Source organism: Chrysoperla carnea, chromosome 1, assembly GCF_905475395.1.
Source record: "Chrysoperla carnea chromosome 1, inChrCarn1.1, whole genome shotgun sequence".
In the NCBI taxonomy this organism is placed as follows: domain Eukaryota; kingdom Metazoa; phylum Arthropoda; class Insecta; order Neuroptera; family Chrysopidae; genus Chrysoperla; species Chrysoperla carnea.
This window is the reverse complement of record NC_058337.1, coordinates 31743257-31759396: the sequence shown is the minus strand read 5'-3', so window position 1 is coordinate 31759396 and position 16140 is coordinate 31743257. Positions and strand designations below refer to the sequence as shown.

Here is a 16140-nt window from a genome sequence, read left to right as displayed (position 1 = left end):
GTATAGTATGTATTATATGGGAATATCAGTTATAACATATGACATGTATGTATGTGCGTAATGTGACAGAGTAATCAACACTGTCTATACATGGTATTTCAACAATTAACTCAGTCAATTGTTTGTGTTCACTTCTTTAGTTTTCATTTAAATTTCAAGACATACATTTTTTAAGTTTTTTTCCCATTCAAAATTAAATAGAAAACAACTAAATCCAGAAAATTAAAAATTAGTATTTAGTTCCGAATAAAAAACCGTGACCCGCATCGAAGATTTTAAAAAATGCTCCGAGTCTTCTCGATTGAAATTTGTAAAAGTTACAAAATTTCGAAAACTGTATAATTAAGTTGGTGTGATTTGCCAGCGATAAGCTAGCTTACTTTGATGAAACTTTCTTGATGAGTCAAGCTTATGATGAAGATCCTCTCGCAACTAAATTATATAATAATCAAACCAATAGCCAAAATTGAATCACAATAATGTAATTCCCAAAATTTTTTTTTATAATCTCGAGAAAAAATTCCCTGTCGAAATCTATTCTAATTTGGAAACTTAGGTACAAGCAGGCAAAAGGAGAGACATTTCAGCTATATTGATAGATCCAAATTAATATGAAAACAAGCCGTGGGTAAAGTGTGGTGCGACCCTTGAGGTCCACACGAATAACTTCCTAGCATAATCAACAGTTATAATAAAATAAATAATAAAATAAAAACTCGACCTACTCGAAACGACTTGAATGTTATGAAATTCTTTTCGAATCATGTTGCTGTTAATACGCTTCGATCAACACCTCAACGAAGGCGATATCATGTTTTGTTTGCGCAATATCGATCAGGAAAGAATTAAATAAAAAAATATAAAACTTCTTTCGGACCATATATCTGCTGGTTGCATATTGACACGTCAACGAGGTCGATATCACTATTTGCTCGCGCGATATCGATGACGAAAATATGACCTCGAACGTACGTACAGGCACACTCATACTTCTTCTACAAATTGGTGTTAATGTCTTGTCCCAACTGTGGAATGTAAAGATATGTTGCAAATTTCGATTTCGAAAATCGGACCCATTACAATAACTTCCTACACTGGAAGTTAAAAATTGACCACATAATTTTAGCATTATATTCTTCAAAATCCCCGCGAACTTCATAAAAATGATACTGAAGAAACGAAAGATACTTCAGCTGCATGAATATAAATATGAAATATGGAAACGACTGACCACAAGATTTTAACATTATATTCTTCAAAATCCCAATAAATATTACAAAAATATTCCAGACACTCAAGAGAATGAAAATAAAAACTTTCCAGGAAAACAAATCGGTAAATTCTCTAAAGTAATAAACCAATTCTTATGTAAATATAAAATAAATTTACCCCATAATTAGTTATTATCAATTTAATACGTCACACATTATGAAAAAAAAATATCATATAGACCACGCCTTATATTAAATTCAATTATATTAATTAGTAAATAAATAAAAACAAAATAAAGATAAATTTTCACAAGAAAAATAACTAGAAAAAAAAAAGATAATAAAATATAATAATATAATAATATTATTTATATATTTAATGAAATTGAATGTCAAATCAATATAATAATTCACTTTATATTTTTTCATTAGAACCGTTTTAATTGAATGGGAAACTCACGCCGAAGAAAGTCAGTCTAATATTTTTAATATATTAATAATAAGTTATGTACATCACTTGTGGTGTTTAGGAAAAAAAAAATTTATTTTTATAACGTTTTTTTTTTTATATATTCAGTATGTTAATTAATTGCTTAATTAATGAGCAGTTTTAATAAACAGTTTATATAAAATTTAAAATGACAATATAAATATTTTTATTAAGAAATATTTTTTTAATTAGAAATAATATTAAATATATCTTATCATACGTTTCGAATTTATCATTTACACTTTGTAGAAATAAAACAGATTCTAATCGAGATTACACACTTTTTCAATTAAAATATACTTAAGTTTTTATAATATTAATTTTGTTTATGTATTTTAAACTTTTGAACACACAATGCGTGAATATTTTTTAAATGTGATATCACTGGTAAGTTTAATTTTTTAAACAATTAAATTAGAAGAAATTTAATTATTAATTAAATTTTATTTTTAAAATAATTAGCTTGTTATAATCCATAACGTATCTTCAGCTGACAATATTGTAAGTAGATCGAAAAGTATTTGGTGATAGTTTTACTTAAAAATATTATTTTTTTTTATTAAAGATTAAATCGTCAGGGTCAAAAAATAGTGGAAATAAACCGGTAAATTTTTTGTTTTTTTATTGTTTTTGGGAAATTTATTTGTGTAAAGTGTTTTTTTATTTCTAGCTGAAGTGTTCTTACAATAATATTCCATTGTCTGAAGATATTTTTAAATTGTGGTCAGGATATGGATGTTATAATTATACCCCAATGTTTCGGTTTAAAGATAATTATTATATGAAGTTTATTCATAATTCGAAGTATGAAAATGTAACAAATTCTGATGAATATTTTCCGTATGTACAAGTAAGAGAAATTTTGTTTAATTAATTTTTTAAAACGTTTGGTTTTTGAAATTAAATTACAAAAATATCGAAATAATTTTTTTTAATTTTCCCAACATCAGCGGCTTTATGAAACCAGGAATTGTTTCGATTTCGATTCTGAAATATTATTACCTTTACCTTGGAATTTTTCATTGTAATTAAAATTATTATTATCATTATTAATTTTAAAAATTATTTTAAAAAAAAACTTGTGTAAATATGCTTAATTATCTAAAAATATGTTGAGCATCGAACCTCGAACTTTTCAGTTTTATGTCTAGAACATTACTATTTGACCCGAGATACACATGGTTGTGTAGGTCCAGGGTAATTTTACGGTAGGAAGAGATGTTTTTAGAATATTTCCCTCAAGACCTCCCCCCCAGATTCCAAACTCAGTGAGGATTGCATTAAACTATTTTCAAAAATGTTTTCCTTGAAAAATGAGTCTTTTTGGTTTAAATTTAATTTCAATCATTATGACTATTTAAGAAGAATATGTTTCCTCAGGAAAGGAAAGGAAGTCCTCCTTTAAAAAGGATGTGGTTGTTTAAAATTTAGTACTACTGTCTTTTCATAAAGTCTATAATTTTTTTTGAACTTTTCGAAATATTTGGCTGGATCTCGATGCTCAAAATGTATTCTTTCGAAATCCAAGGGTACAAACTGAAGATAATTTCTCTGAAGCACCTTGTACCAAGCATTAAAATTGTATCGAATTTTCGACTTTACGAAAACTTCGTTATATCATATTACTATGCTAAAACGTGATAAATATAATTTTCTATATTAAAAAAAATTAAAAGATTCAATTAATGATTTCTCACAAACATTGATTGTAACACGCTAAAATGGACGGGATGCGTGTATGAAAATGGTTCACTTATGTTAAACATTGAAGACGCTTAATATATATTTTTTCAATAATTTTAAATTTTAAATTTTATTTTAGGAAAATGATTTTAAGATTTATTACGACTATACGGATGAATTTATGTCCAAGATAATTGAAGAAACATTTATTGATAATTTATTTTATTTAAAATGGCGTGATTGTGCTGAAAAAGCTGATAAATGTTGCAAAAATGTATTAAGATACTCCGCTGGCAATGGTAAAATATTTAAATTTTTTTTAAGGAATTGCTAATCAAGGTATATAATAACAAAAAAGTGATGTAGTAACATCCAAATTTTACATCCAACGTGATTCGGAAATCAGACTTCGGATACGTAGAAGTAGAAGCCTTTCAGCAACTATAATTAAGATATACCCAATGCGTAAATGCATCCGTTTCGAAAACTGCAGGTCCGATGTTTTATTATTGTCAGTTTAATTTATTCTATGAGCGTATCTTTTATCCAGCAAATTAAATTTCCGATTCATTCCGATAAATTTTCGAATTGAAAAATTAATTGGACTTTTTTACAAGGAATATTATCTTTATTAACTATGCATAATGACAGTATACATGCAGGCTTTCTTTCTACAAATCCTGTTTATAACATATTAAAATTTAAAGTTTACATTTCTTTATTTTAGAGAACACTTTGAATTGTAAATCGCTATGGGATGGATGGGAATGTTTTCCAACAACAAAAGCGGATGAAACTGTTTATAAACCATGTCCGAGTTACATTTATACAAGTTCGGGTCCAACTTGTACACGTAAGTATAGAAACTTCGAATCAACTTTACACAATAAAAAATTAAATTTAAATGCACAAAAAATAACTGAATTATTTTTATTCGAATCCTGCGGGTAATTATACAAACACCAAAAAAAAGTTAAATATTTTTCTATACATGGGAGAGTAAATCATTCCCGTATTATAATAAATTATTTGAGGTTATTCTGTTTATTATTGCGAAAATTGCATTTGTTTTGCATCAGTTTGTTGTGAAGAGTACATATTTATCGCACCTAGCATAGAAAAGTTTTTATCTTATCGAAGCCAGAAATGGACCAATCCTAAAACTTTAATTTTTAATGTTAAGAAATTTATTTGATAATAAAAATGTTCCTGTTAAACCATTTTCTCTAAAAACGATTTCTAAGGAAAAGGCAAATAAAAGATATTGTGCTCATAAAACTATTTTTAAAGAATAATTTAAGTAGCACATTCAGCCTGCTAAAGGCTGAAAAAATTAATTTTTTATTTATATAATGTAATAAAAAACAAAGCTCATTAAAAAGTATGCATTGAGACTAACTCCAATCGCTCATAATCGCTCATAATCACTTCAAACCACATTTACATCGATATTTAAATTGAACTTGGAGCCTTATCCTTGCATATTTTTAGGCATTTTTAGGCACTTAGTAACCATTTTCCCACTCTTAAAAGAGTTACACCGATTTATGGACGATCACTTATAAAGATATTCTCGTCTACAAGAATATAAAATCGGACCTTACAAGATGTAAGATTCGAACACGTATGTTTGTTTAAAATCTCGAACAAACACCGAAAAAAAAAAATTTTATAATTTCTAGATTAAAAAAGAATGAATTTTGCATTTAAATCATTGATAACTTTCTTTACGTCTACTCAATTAGATTTCACTGTCTGGATGAGAAAAAAATCAGTTTTGATAGTTCACACCATATATTATTGCAGCAAATTTATGTACGCCTACAATAACAGATAAATATTTTTTTGTTTGTAGATTACAGTTCAAAATATTGTTCCACAACCGGAAAATGGAACAGCACATCATATGATTCTTGTATAGCCATTGAAGAAGGAACATTAATTCATGAATACTATGTAGTTCTACTATTTATATCAATTCTCTTCTCAATGCCAGCATCAATAATATTTACATCTTATTACAAACTACGTGTAACACGTGTAAAATTACATAATAATTTAATAATTTCAATAATTATTCGAAATATATTTATATTATGGTCCATTTTGTATATAATATTTGATAATGTACATACAGCAAACATTGAGGAAACTGTTCAATATAAAAATGGGTTTTGGTGTAAATTTGTTGTATTTTTTACTGAACTATCAACGAATTGGATGTTTGGTGCAATGGTTTTAGATGCATTTTATATGTATCAAATTTTAGTGAGAACATTTGAGAGTAATCCACCAATGAAATATTATTATGGTTTTATTGCAGGTAAATCAATTTAGAATAAGATTTTAAGTTAGTTTTTCAGTTATCAATTGACATGGTAATCAATTTAAGACCGTTCAATAAATACCGACCAGATAATTTTCTCAGAACACAGACCAGGATTAAAGAAAAAGACTTGGAAAATAGTTATTAGACTTAAAAAGGCAAAATTTAAAGATAATCTGGACAATAATTCATGATACGAAAAATTCTGTGTTCAGATCTATATTCACGACGTAGGCCAACAACACCTCTAGAGGTCAGCTAAGAGTAGGACAAATAACTAATATCAAAATATTTGTAATGTTACTTTTTTGTATTTCAGCTACGAATGAACTAGTTAGTTAGACTAAAAAATTATGTGTGTCAGCCCTGGAGTTTACTCCCTTAGTGCTATATTGTGTGCTGTGTCCGTCAGGTTATTGTCAGTTTCAAACAACAGATGTTTTGCCTGTCTTATACAGGCTATTTAGTATAAGTTATATATGGTACCCCGAAAAACCCCCGAAGAAGTACGATGTAGTTTGTTGTATGGCTGAAACTACACACCTATTTGTATGGGGTTCGTATTTGTTGTATAGTGCGCTGTGTCTGCCATGACATTGTCAGTTTCAACATGGATGTCAAAGTCATCATTAAGTTTGTCTTTTAAAATTTAACAACTTTTCAACAAGCCATTTTTTGGTTTCTGATCTCTATTATCGAAAATCGAACGGTCCGGAACTACCTAGTAGATACTACCTACTCATTGAAGATTACAGATAATACAATATAGTACAAAGATGTTACAAAAATCGGCAAACGAAGGAAAATGAAAGAAAACGCTCGCATTTTGATAAAACCTCATGGAATGTGCTTCTTAGGTGGCAAATATCATTAGTAACGCATTTAAGAGTTAATGATGCAAATGTTTCTATTTGTTAATAAACATTCAATAAAATTTTAAAATTCAATTAAAATATTAGTAATTAGGCAACTTTTATGACGTAACTGCTACGTATTTGTTAAATAATGGAAAACTATTATACATGTATAACATTTATTATTTTGTAGGTCAATTTTAACATTAACCGTTCCATTGAATCAACAATTTATTGTTTATTAACAGCAACAAAAATACATTTGAGCCACTAACTCATGCGTTACTTATGATATTGGACACCTAAGAAACACACTCCATGAGGTTTTAACAAAATGGTAGCGGTTTCTTGCGTTTTCCCTCATTTGAAACATCATTAACTATACTAAAAAGATTAAACACCTCATAAACTGTTTCAAATCACAAATCGACTAATTTCTTCTCTCTTTCCTTGAAATTATTATCTTAATTTTTCTATTAAAACTCGAAACGATTGTATTTTTTCCAGCTTTCTGTGTATTAGCAACCACAATTTGGGGGCTAATAAAATTTTTTACAAACAATGAAGCATGCTGGATGATATCAAATGATTATGGAACTTGGATTAATGTTGGTTTGCGCGGTGGAATGTTGTTATTCAATACATGTTTACTACTATGTGTCATGCGAGTGATCATTGAAAAATTACGTCGACATATAAATAATGCTAATCATATTAAGTACGTTTATTGAATACTATCGAAGTCTGTTGGTGATAAAATCCGATAAAACATTTCTTTTAAGAAAATAACTTTGATAAATACTTGTTGGAAAACAGGGCTAGATTCTAAACCAGGACCTAATTCTGGCTTCTGGTGCAACATTTTATATCTGAACCTTCTACTATTTTAGAAGAGACGTTAAGATTTCTTCAACAACGAATGATTTTATATTTATTTATTTTTTTTTTAATATAAATTAAACTACTTATTTATCAGATCTTGGTAAAACCGTATGTTAATTCATCCATTCTTAAGTAAGAATGCCTCAAGAGCTTTATCTTAATTTACACACCATTTGGAAGAATATCAAATTTTTTATTTAGAGGATATCATTGTTTCCATCGAAAACAAAATTCTGAAAAAAAAATTTTAATGGTGTATATACATAAAATAATGAAATAACTTCATGAATCTAGACGAAAAATAATACATCCTTAATTAATTGGACAAAACGAGCTTTCTTTGATAAATATTTTTTTTTTATAGTTTCCACCTATTAATCTTGGAGAAATTAAGAAAAAATATCATCCATCTACCGTTTTGCCATAAAACCAATATTAAATATGCCTACTTTTGGAGTCTTTGTTTATTCTAATAATCGGGCAACTACTTCATATAAAAAAATTCAAGTTTTTATTTAAAATTGCCTTGATTCTCGTATACCCTTAAAAGTTAAAGGATAGCACACTTTACTATTGTATCATCTTATCATTCAGGGTCAGTTTTCTATAACTAAGGGTGCAGAGTTGTTGGTTCGATTTTAATCTTGTTGTCATTATTCAGAAAAATTACTATTATACCAAAATAAGTAAACGCTAGATACGTTCGACAGTAGTGTGTACCCTTATACGAACCTTTAGTAAGAATTTTTTCCAACAACCTGATGAAACTGTCTATAAACTAGAAGTCTCCCAGTTACTATTGTAATTTTGTAAAATTTTCAATATTTCTCAAATCAATTTATTGAATCCTGAATTGTTACTTTTTTTTAGGATTGCATCGAAAGCAACGTTAGTATTAACACCATTGTTTGGAGTACAGTTTTTTCTAACATCATATCACTTACCAAGTACATCATGTTTGGTAAAGGAAACTTATTATTATATTGGTTATACAGTGGATGGACTTTTGGGTTTTATTGTATCCATGTTGTACTGTTTTTTAAACCGAGAAGTAAGGATTTTTTTTATATTAAATATTGTTGAAGTCGATAATTGTAAGTTTTTATTTTATCATAAATAAATTTAAAAATTCTAGTAAATTTTGAGCAATCTTTACGCATCAATAACGCGAAAAATAAATTGAGTAATTAAGTGACCTACAATACAAAACTCACAAAAACATAAAATTCCATTGTCACGAAATTCCAAAAAATAAGCTTTTGTAACAAGAACCAAACCACACTTATTTTCTTCAAATTAACTGGCAGGAAAAAAACTTAACTAAGGTACTTCCTGGATCAATTTCTTAAAAAGATTCATTAAAATATAGTTTAGGCTTGGTTTTGGAAAGAAAGACCAGTCAACTATAAATTTACTCTTTCCTTGATACAAGATCCAGTTGATGCTATATTTTAAAAACAACTCCTTCAAATTTACCATTGTAAATTTTTGAATAATTTATACACTAAATTAAACTGTTCAAAATTTTTAGCAATATTTATGTTTGTATTATACAATGAACTGCAATACAATTTAGCTTACCTTGAATAAATAAGTTATGTAAATTATTTCAAAATATATCTTAGATGAAGCTATACAATATTTTTAACAATTCTGTACATGAATTTGCCTAAGCTATAATTTTTTACTTCAGCAAATTAAAAATAATTTTACTATCAAAAAAAATTTAAGTAGTAAAATATAATTAAATACTTTCACATCATGTATAGGTACTTTTACCTCGTGTCCGTGAATATCGCATTTAGACACTATAGAGACATGGAGACACCACGGAAAACTCCAAAAAATAAGGAAAAAGCTTTTGATAAAAATTTGATTTCTTTCTTGATTATTTTACAAGTTACTGGTTTTGTTTTAGTTAGCATATTATGCTCAAATTAAAAAATATTATTGAAAGTTAATAATGAATTGTTTAATAAATAGACTGTGAATTAATATAAAAGTTTATAAATACAAAAGAAAAGGCATTTTTTGTTTAAGTTAGTAGCAAAATATTTGTTTTGCTAACCAAGTTTTTTTAACTATCTAAATATGTACTAGTTATTTTGTTGATTTAATTTTATTAATTGTTTTTTATTTAGTTAAACGGGAAGTGTAAGGACCTAATAATAGTTTAAAAAAAGTTAATTATAAAAAGTTAAGTACTACCCTACTTTTTATATAGACGAACCTAGTATAGTTTGTTCAATTTATTCTTGGTTGTTGATTTAACCCTTATCTATCCAGTATGCTCCAGTATGCTTTTGTGACGTAACTGACCAGTGTAGTGTAGCGTAAAACGGACTCATTTTATAAATGTAAGGTATAATGAAAGAAATTAAAGTTATTTTGGTTGAAAAAGAAAGTATAATGTATTTTAGTTACTCAAAATCTTCAGAGTAGTTATTGCAATTGTATTTATCACAACACTGTTTAGAAGCCCTTGATAATTTCGAAAGGCAAATATAACAACTCTTCTTCCTTTTCGCAGCAGGTTTATATTATTGATTGGCTTCCTAATTTGACGTCTTTCATTGCTGTCTAGTGGTAACTTTATAGACCTTTCTTGCTTCGTCTCCGTGCATGAGGTGTCACCAACTCGGTTGCAATTTGACGTAAAAAACAAAAAAAAAAAATAAAATATAGAAACAAAAATTATAAATAGTACAAAAAAGTGCTACCTTTTCATACTATTATTATCCCCTTTACCCCGCCGTTTTTGACTAAATCAGCGAAAATCAATAGTTTTCCCAAAAAACCGCCTTTTTTCAAAATTTTTAAAAAGAGAAAGAGAAAAGAGAGATAGATCGTTCAGGTGTATACTTTTGTGCAATTTTTATAGATTTTTTTTTTTTTTGATGACATTTCGAATCCACCGCTTCTGGCCACGAAGTGTGAACCTCCAATTTTTTTCCTAATTAGGGTACTGAACTATAATATGACAAAGACTGAGAAAGACTCTCACTTGTAGAATTTCATTGCCTATCTAAATCTCATTCATTCAAGTTTGATTATTTTATACAATTTGTTTTTTATACAATTTATACAAAAGTATTTGAGAAATGCTTCAATATAAAGTACTAGCTGTTACCCGCCCGCTTTGCGTGGCGTAAAGGCAACATCCCCACTTGCACCCCTCCCTCCACATTTCCTTGCGTTGGATAACAGTTTTGTAATGTACACGTCATGCTCTTTTATTTGATACCCCACTTAGGTATATTTGTAAATATTCGATATTTCCTTCCCACTTTCTCGCTACACCTTTCTACCCTCCGAAGGTTAAAAAAATTTCTAAATGTAATTTAAAACATTCTGACCAAGTTTTGAACTATTAAAAGCCATAATTGAAAAATATGAATTTTTTATTCAGAACACCCCCGCAACCCCCCTTGTGGGTGGAATTTCGTAAAATCCGTTCTTAGCTGACCTCTACTTGGCAAAAGGAATATTCCTGCCAAATTTCAAGTCTCTAGGTCTTATAGTTCCAGAGATATCGTGATGAGTGACTATCTATCTATCTATCTATCTATCTATCTATCTATATCTATAGAAAGTCTCCTATATATTTATAGATGAACAGTAATTTTCGTTTCATTTCAATTATGTGAAATAAAATAAGGTTTTATTTGTTTTAGGTACAAATTTTATTGGCATCATCAGTACGTGATTTTCGTACGTCATGTCAACTTCGTAAACGTATTGCTCGTGCACGTTATGAACATACACAAAATAGTAACGATACATTGAACACCTACCGCATTCAACAGAATATAAGTGGTACATTAATGACACCAGCTGATTCATATCATTCATTAGCACTGAAAACTATTCATATAAATACAAAAGCATGTATAAATAATTGTAATTATTGTGAACAATCAAATTTGAGCCATCATATTATTGAGTAATTTATTTTTAAACGAAGAAATTTGGACTGGATTTTACCGGAAATACATACCTTAATTTTAAAATGTAAAACATATTGGTCATATACAGGGTGGGTCATTTTAATCTAAAATGGATAATAGCTAGTTTTGTAGTCAAACAATAACTTAAAAAAAAAAGTTGCGGATTCTGATGGGGGATATCATGTTCTGACACCAGATTAGACCTAGTTGAGGATATGCAATTTAAAAATATTTCATTACTGTATTTAATCGAAAGGAAACGCGCTGACTACGAAAAAATGCTTCATCAAAAAGTTTTCAAGCGCAATAGAGGACATTCGCCTGTGTCCATGGCTTTCACCTACAATTATCGATTAAGCATATTTTCTATCGATTAAATGCAATAACGACATATTTTTAAATCACATTTCCTCCGAACAGTAACTTTTTTGGAAAAATGTTTTAAACAAAAATTGTTAGTTTTTCATGAGGATCAATCTTCTAATTAAAAAAAGTGTTATTCTATCTCTAACCGTTTTGAATCTAACTTTGCTATTAAAGCAACGCATAGAACTAAGTCTATATGATGTCAGAACATGATGCGCTTCATAAAGCTTTACAATTTTTGTTTAATTTATTTTGTTAACTACAAAACGAGCTATTAGTCATTGTAGATAAAAATGATTCACTTTGTATATGCGGATTTTTGAATCATTACATTTGAAAAAATTCTTGCTTACCGTAAGTGCCGGAAGGGATAAAAATATATCATAATTACATAAAAAAGTTTCATCTCTCCGTTTCATACACAAATAAATTTTTGAGGTTTTTGATTCTGATTCTGAGGTTTTTATCAATTCTGCAAAGACCTGCGTTTGCAGAGACAGAAATTGGAAGCACTGGATTTACCGGCAGCCTAAGCGTGTATTTTTTCGAAGGCATATATTGTGATAATTCCTTTATGTATTTATGATGCATTTTTTTATCTAGTCGGCAATTATAAGAGTTCATAATAATTATGAACTTAATAATAATTATGAAACAATTATTGTTTCAAATGTAGTTTTAAATATTTGAAAAAATTGCTTGTCAGCATGACATATGTTTAAATATTCTGTAATTTTGGCTGGATTTCTTCGTTTATTTATTGTTATTTAATTGTTTCTAGTCATCATTTTTATCAATTGGAGCTTTACTTAGAAAAAAAGTATTTAATTTTAAAAAGTACAAAATAAATAATGATTTATCAATACTTATTGGGAACTGACAATGAATAGATGTGTCTCTGATCAAATAATGAACCGACAAGCCGGATACACACATTATTTAATCAAAGTGAATTTCTACTGGCATTTTAACATGAGCGTATGTTTCTGCTCAAGGAGGACAAAAGAGGGATTTTAGATTTTAAGAGATCCCAACATTATTTCGCCATAAACACATACTTAGCCAAAAAGGTTGTATGTTCTATGGTGTTTTGTTTGTTTATAACACGGAGATAAATGTTTATAACCTTTTCAACCGCCTAGGTATTCACACCTATGGTTTCTGGGAGTCGCGAGTTGCGGATTTTAAGCCAGAAAATAAAATGTAGTTTTAATTCACTAACAATAATTTTCAAATATTTAACTTTGTATTTTTTTGACTATCGTAAGTTTTTTGTAAGTAACAGTCAGTTCTCAATTACCTAGATTAACATTTGTTGATATTAAACTTGTAAGATAATAAGAATAACGAAAGAATAGCAATATCGCAATTCGACCTCTTGGGTCATAACATAGAACTTTTATATATATATTTAAAAAATGGTTGACATTAATTTCTGGCACAAACTGTAGTAAAAGCTAATTCTCGTAATAATTTTGTAGTAATTCTTATAGAATTTTACTGGCATAAAAGCTGACCTCATTTTCTTGTTTCTGCTTCGAATGATACTGCAAAATATTGCAGTTCGACTTATGCGACTTATACAAATTTTCGGGATTTGTCTACGACTAGTTTATCGAAAACTTAGCATTGAAAAATTAAAGGCAAACAGATTATAAGTCACAAAACATTTTCTAAGGGGGCGAGATGGTTGATGCGCTGTATAAGTATTTTAGAGGTGTTCTGACAATCGGAAGTATGCAGGTGGATACCGTGAAGAAAATATGGAGAAATATGTTCATCGAATGACTAAATAAGATTAAGGACCTAAATATGCAAAGTTTCTCACTATGTTACCCGCAAAATTCATTCGCAATTTTCTCCTTATTTCAGCCACCTTTGGAATATTTTCCACTCCCCCCCCTTCTTGGATGAAGCGAGAAAATGAGGTACCAAAATCTGTCAGTATTTTATGGTTTAATAGTCATAACCTGTTATTATATAAAAAAATCTCTTAGTAAAGATCCCAAATAAGTATAGGTAAAAATTCTATGAATATGATTCTTTAATATTTTTAATTTTAGAGGGGAAAGTAAAAGCATTTAGCTTTGTAATTTTAAATCAAATAGAAAGTAAATATGCTCTGTGTGATACTGATAAAAATTCGATTAAATTTAGTTATATTTAGGAATAAAACCGATTTTAAAAATGTTATCGTATACTTCTTTCTTAATGACAAAAATGACCTTGAATTATTAAAGGTAAGTTGTTAGTCATCGATTCGTCACATCGTCCTAGTAGAAGTTGTCATTTGTAATTCTCCATTTTTTAAGGCTGAGTCCAACAGTATAGTTTCAGTGTTATCCCTAGTAGTTGTACCGATTTCATTTATCTTATGATTTAGTAGTCTCTTTGTCCTTCCTATTACCAATATTCGGACACAATTTTGACAAGAATTATCTCCATCCAGATCTCTACGTAAGTCGAAATAGATAAGAACTATCCAAATTACTTATAATATTAAAAAAACTTAGGTACGCACAGTCTTAATGGTATCTAAAAAAATGTTTACATGTTTAATAGGATATTGGTTTTTTCAATATCAAAGTTCGTACGGATAAGACTGCCACCCTAGAGACCACTCATCAAACGTGTAAATCTAAATATTTATTGCATCTGTAATATATGGCGTGCAAAATGACACTAACTTCAAATTGGGACTATGAACGATTGCCGAACAAAGACCATCATCATAAAACCTCTTCCCCCATAACTCGTCTTAAATATTTAAGCTGTATAAATATACATTCAGTTATATGTTCAAATTTAAGTAAGAATAATAAATTGGTTTTAGGTTTCGATATAGTTTAATAAGAGGGTTTTTTTAGTGCGACCCGAAAGGTATACACGACTAACTTCCCAGTGGAATGGATAAAAAATATCATATGTTTTAATATTTATCATTTTTTTTTGCAAATTTTTTTTTTCATTTTTCCGTGGACCCCCCAGCGGGGGCTTCACCCCCCATGATGGTAAAACTATATAAATGATAAGTGATAATAGTGACAATTATACAATTTTTCATTCGGTACAAAAAACGGCTTGACCGATTTTGCTCAAAACCTAATAAGGTCTAAGTTACATAATTATGCGTTAAATGAAACTGGTCCTATGTCAATACCATCATTTGTTCTCGAGATATGCGAGACAAATATTGAATCCGAACATATACATACAAGTGCACACACGGACATCCTTTTAAAAACCATACTATTCGACTCTAAAGGCCTTGAAACGTGGAGATATGTCTAAATTTTCAATTTGCAAAATCGGACCCATTACAATAACTATCCCACTGGGAAGTTAAAAAACCCGACTGTGTTAAATAAATTTTGCAATTTTTAATGTGATTAAAAGGGCTTCCGCCACATTTTCTAGTCAACATTCCGAATCCAACGAAATATCACACGTATTTTTTTTATCTCTCATCTCTATATTTCACCAATTTGAACTTGTTGACTAGACTATTATATTATTATATTATAATTATGATTAGGATTCTATAATATCAAATTTAATTAATGATAATTTAAATATTCATCAAACATTGTAAATGTTTATAGTATCTCCATTAGTTAATTAATTAGATTAAAACACCAAAAATTAAAAAACAATTCCATTGTTAATTATCGTTAAACTGTTTAAGGAGCTCCATCCAATCATGTGTATATAAAAAAAGACGGTTTTTCTTAACTAATATATTCAGCTATTTAGTATTTTTTTCTTCCACAAATCTTCGAAATTATTATTTTTATCATTCTCTAGATTTGGAAGTATTGAATACAAATCTTGAATTAAGCAATCAAATTTCCTGTACCCAAAAAAAATATTTGCGTTTTTATAACTGCAAATTTTACATTTTTATCACTCGTCTCTAATAATTGTAAAAGATCGTCAATGCTAGTTATTCAAAAAGTTGAAGGCCATAAATCTCCACAAAAATAATCCTTCACTTTTTTCTGTCAGATATAGGTAGTTTCTAGGTAACAGTGGATGGACTTTTTTACCGTCAGAAATATGATTTATTATAAAAAAGATAATAACAAAATATTTTGCAAGTACAAACATTTTCGAATTCTACTCTTAATAACTAATAAGAAATGTTCCACAAAACATTTGTCCCCTGAGTTTGAGCCATTTATAAATATTAACATTTTACTTGTAGCTACTATTTCAGTTTAGAAAGTTTAATGATCGTTACCTATGTTTTTGAGGGACTGATTAAGATTCTGTGGAGATTCAACAAAATTTCCTAGGGCTCACTGAGATGTTCGTAGCCATTAGTACTGGACTGTGTTCTCGGCCGTTTAACAACTTGTATAGAGAACGTCAACTCTAAATT

The 16140-nt window shown here is 28.7% G+C and overlaps 1 protein-coding gene across 1 annotated transcript; it reads left to right on the top strand.

Annotated features, from left to right (window-relative positions):
* Positions 1 to 2055: 2055 nt before the first annotated feature.
* On the top strand, positions 2056 to 11393 carry LOC123299301 (corticotropin-releasing factor receptor 1-like). Its single transcript, XM_044881697.1, has 11 exons — positions 2056 to 2088; positions 2164 to 2202; positions 2267 to 2305; positions 2372 to 2551; positions 3524 to 3683; positions 4112 to 4237; positions 5240 to 5475; positions 5533 to 5707; positions 7072 to 7282; positions 8317 to 8530; positions 11121 to 11393. Exons 1-11 carry the CDS (start codon positions 2056 to 2058, stop codon positions 11391 to 11393), a joined length of 1686 nt encoding a protein of 561 aa, XP_044737632.1.
* The last annotated feature ends 4747 nt before the right edge of the window (positions 11394 to 16140 follow it).

What these genes read in the sequence shown, in the direction of transcription:
- LOC123299301 (XM_044881697.1), top strand. Translation starts at nt 2,056, where the DNA reads ATGCGTGAATATTTTTTAAATGTGATATCACTG. An exon ending in TATCTTCAGCTGACAATATT is followed by an intron (nt 2,203 to 2,266) that starts GTAAGTAGATCG and finishes TTTTTATTAAAG; the next exon opens with ATTAAATCGTCAGGGTCAAA. An exon ending in AATAATGCTAATCATATTAA is followed by an intron (nt 7,283 to 8,316) that starts GTACGTTTATTG and finishes ACTTTTTTTTAG; the next exon opens with GATTGCATCGAAAGCAACGT.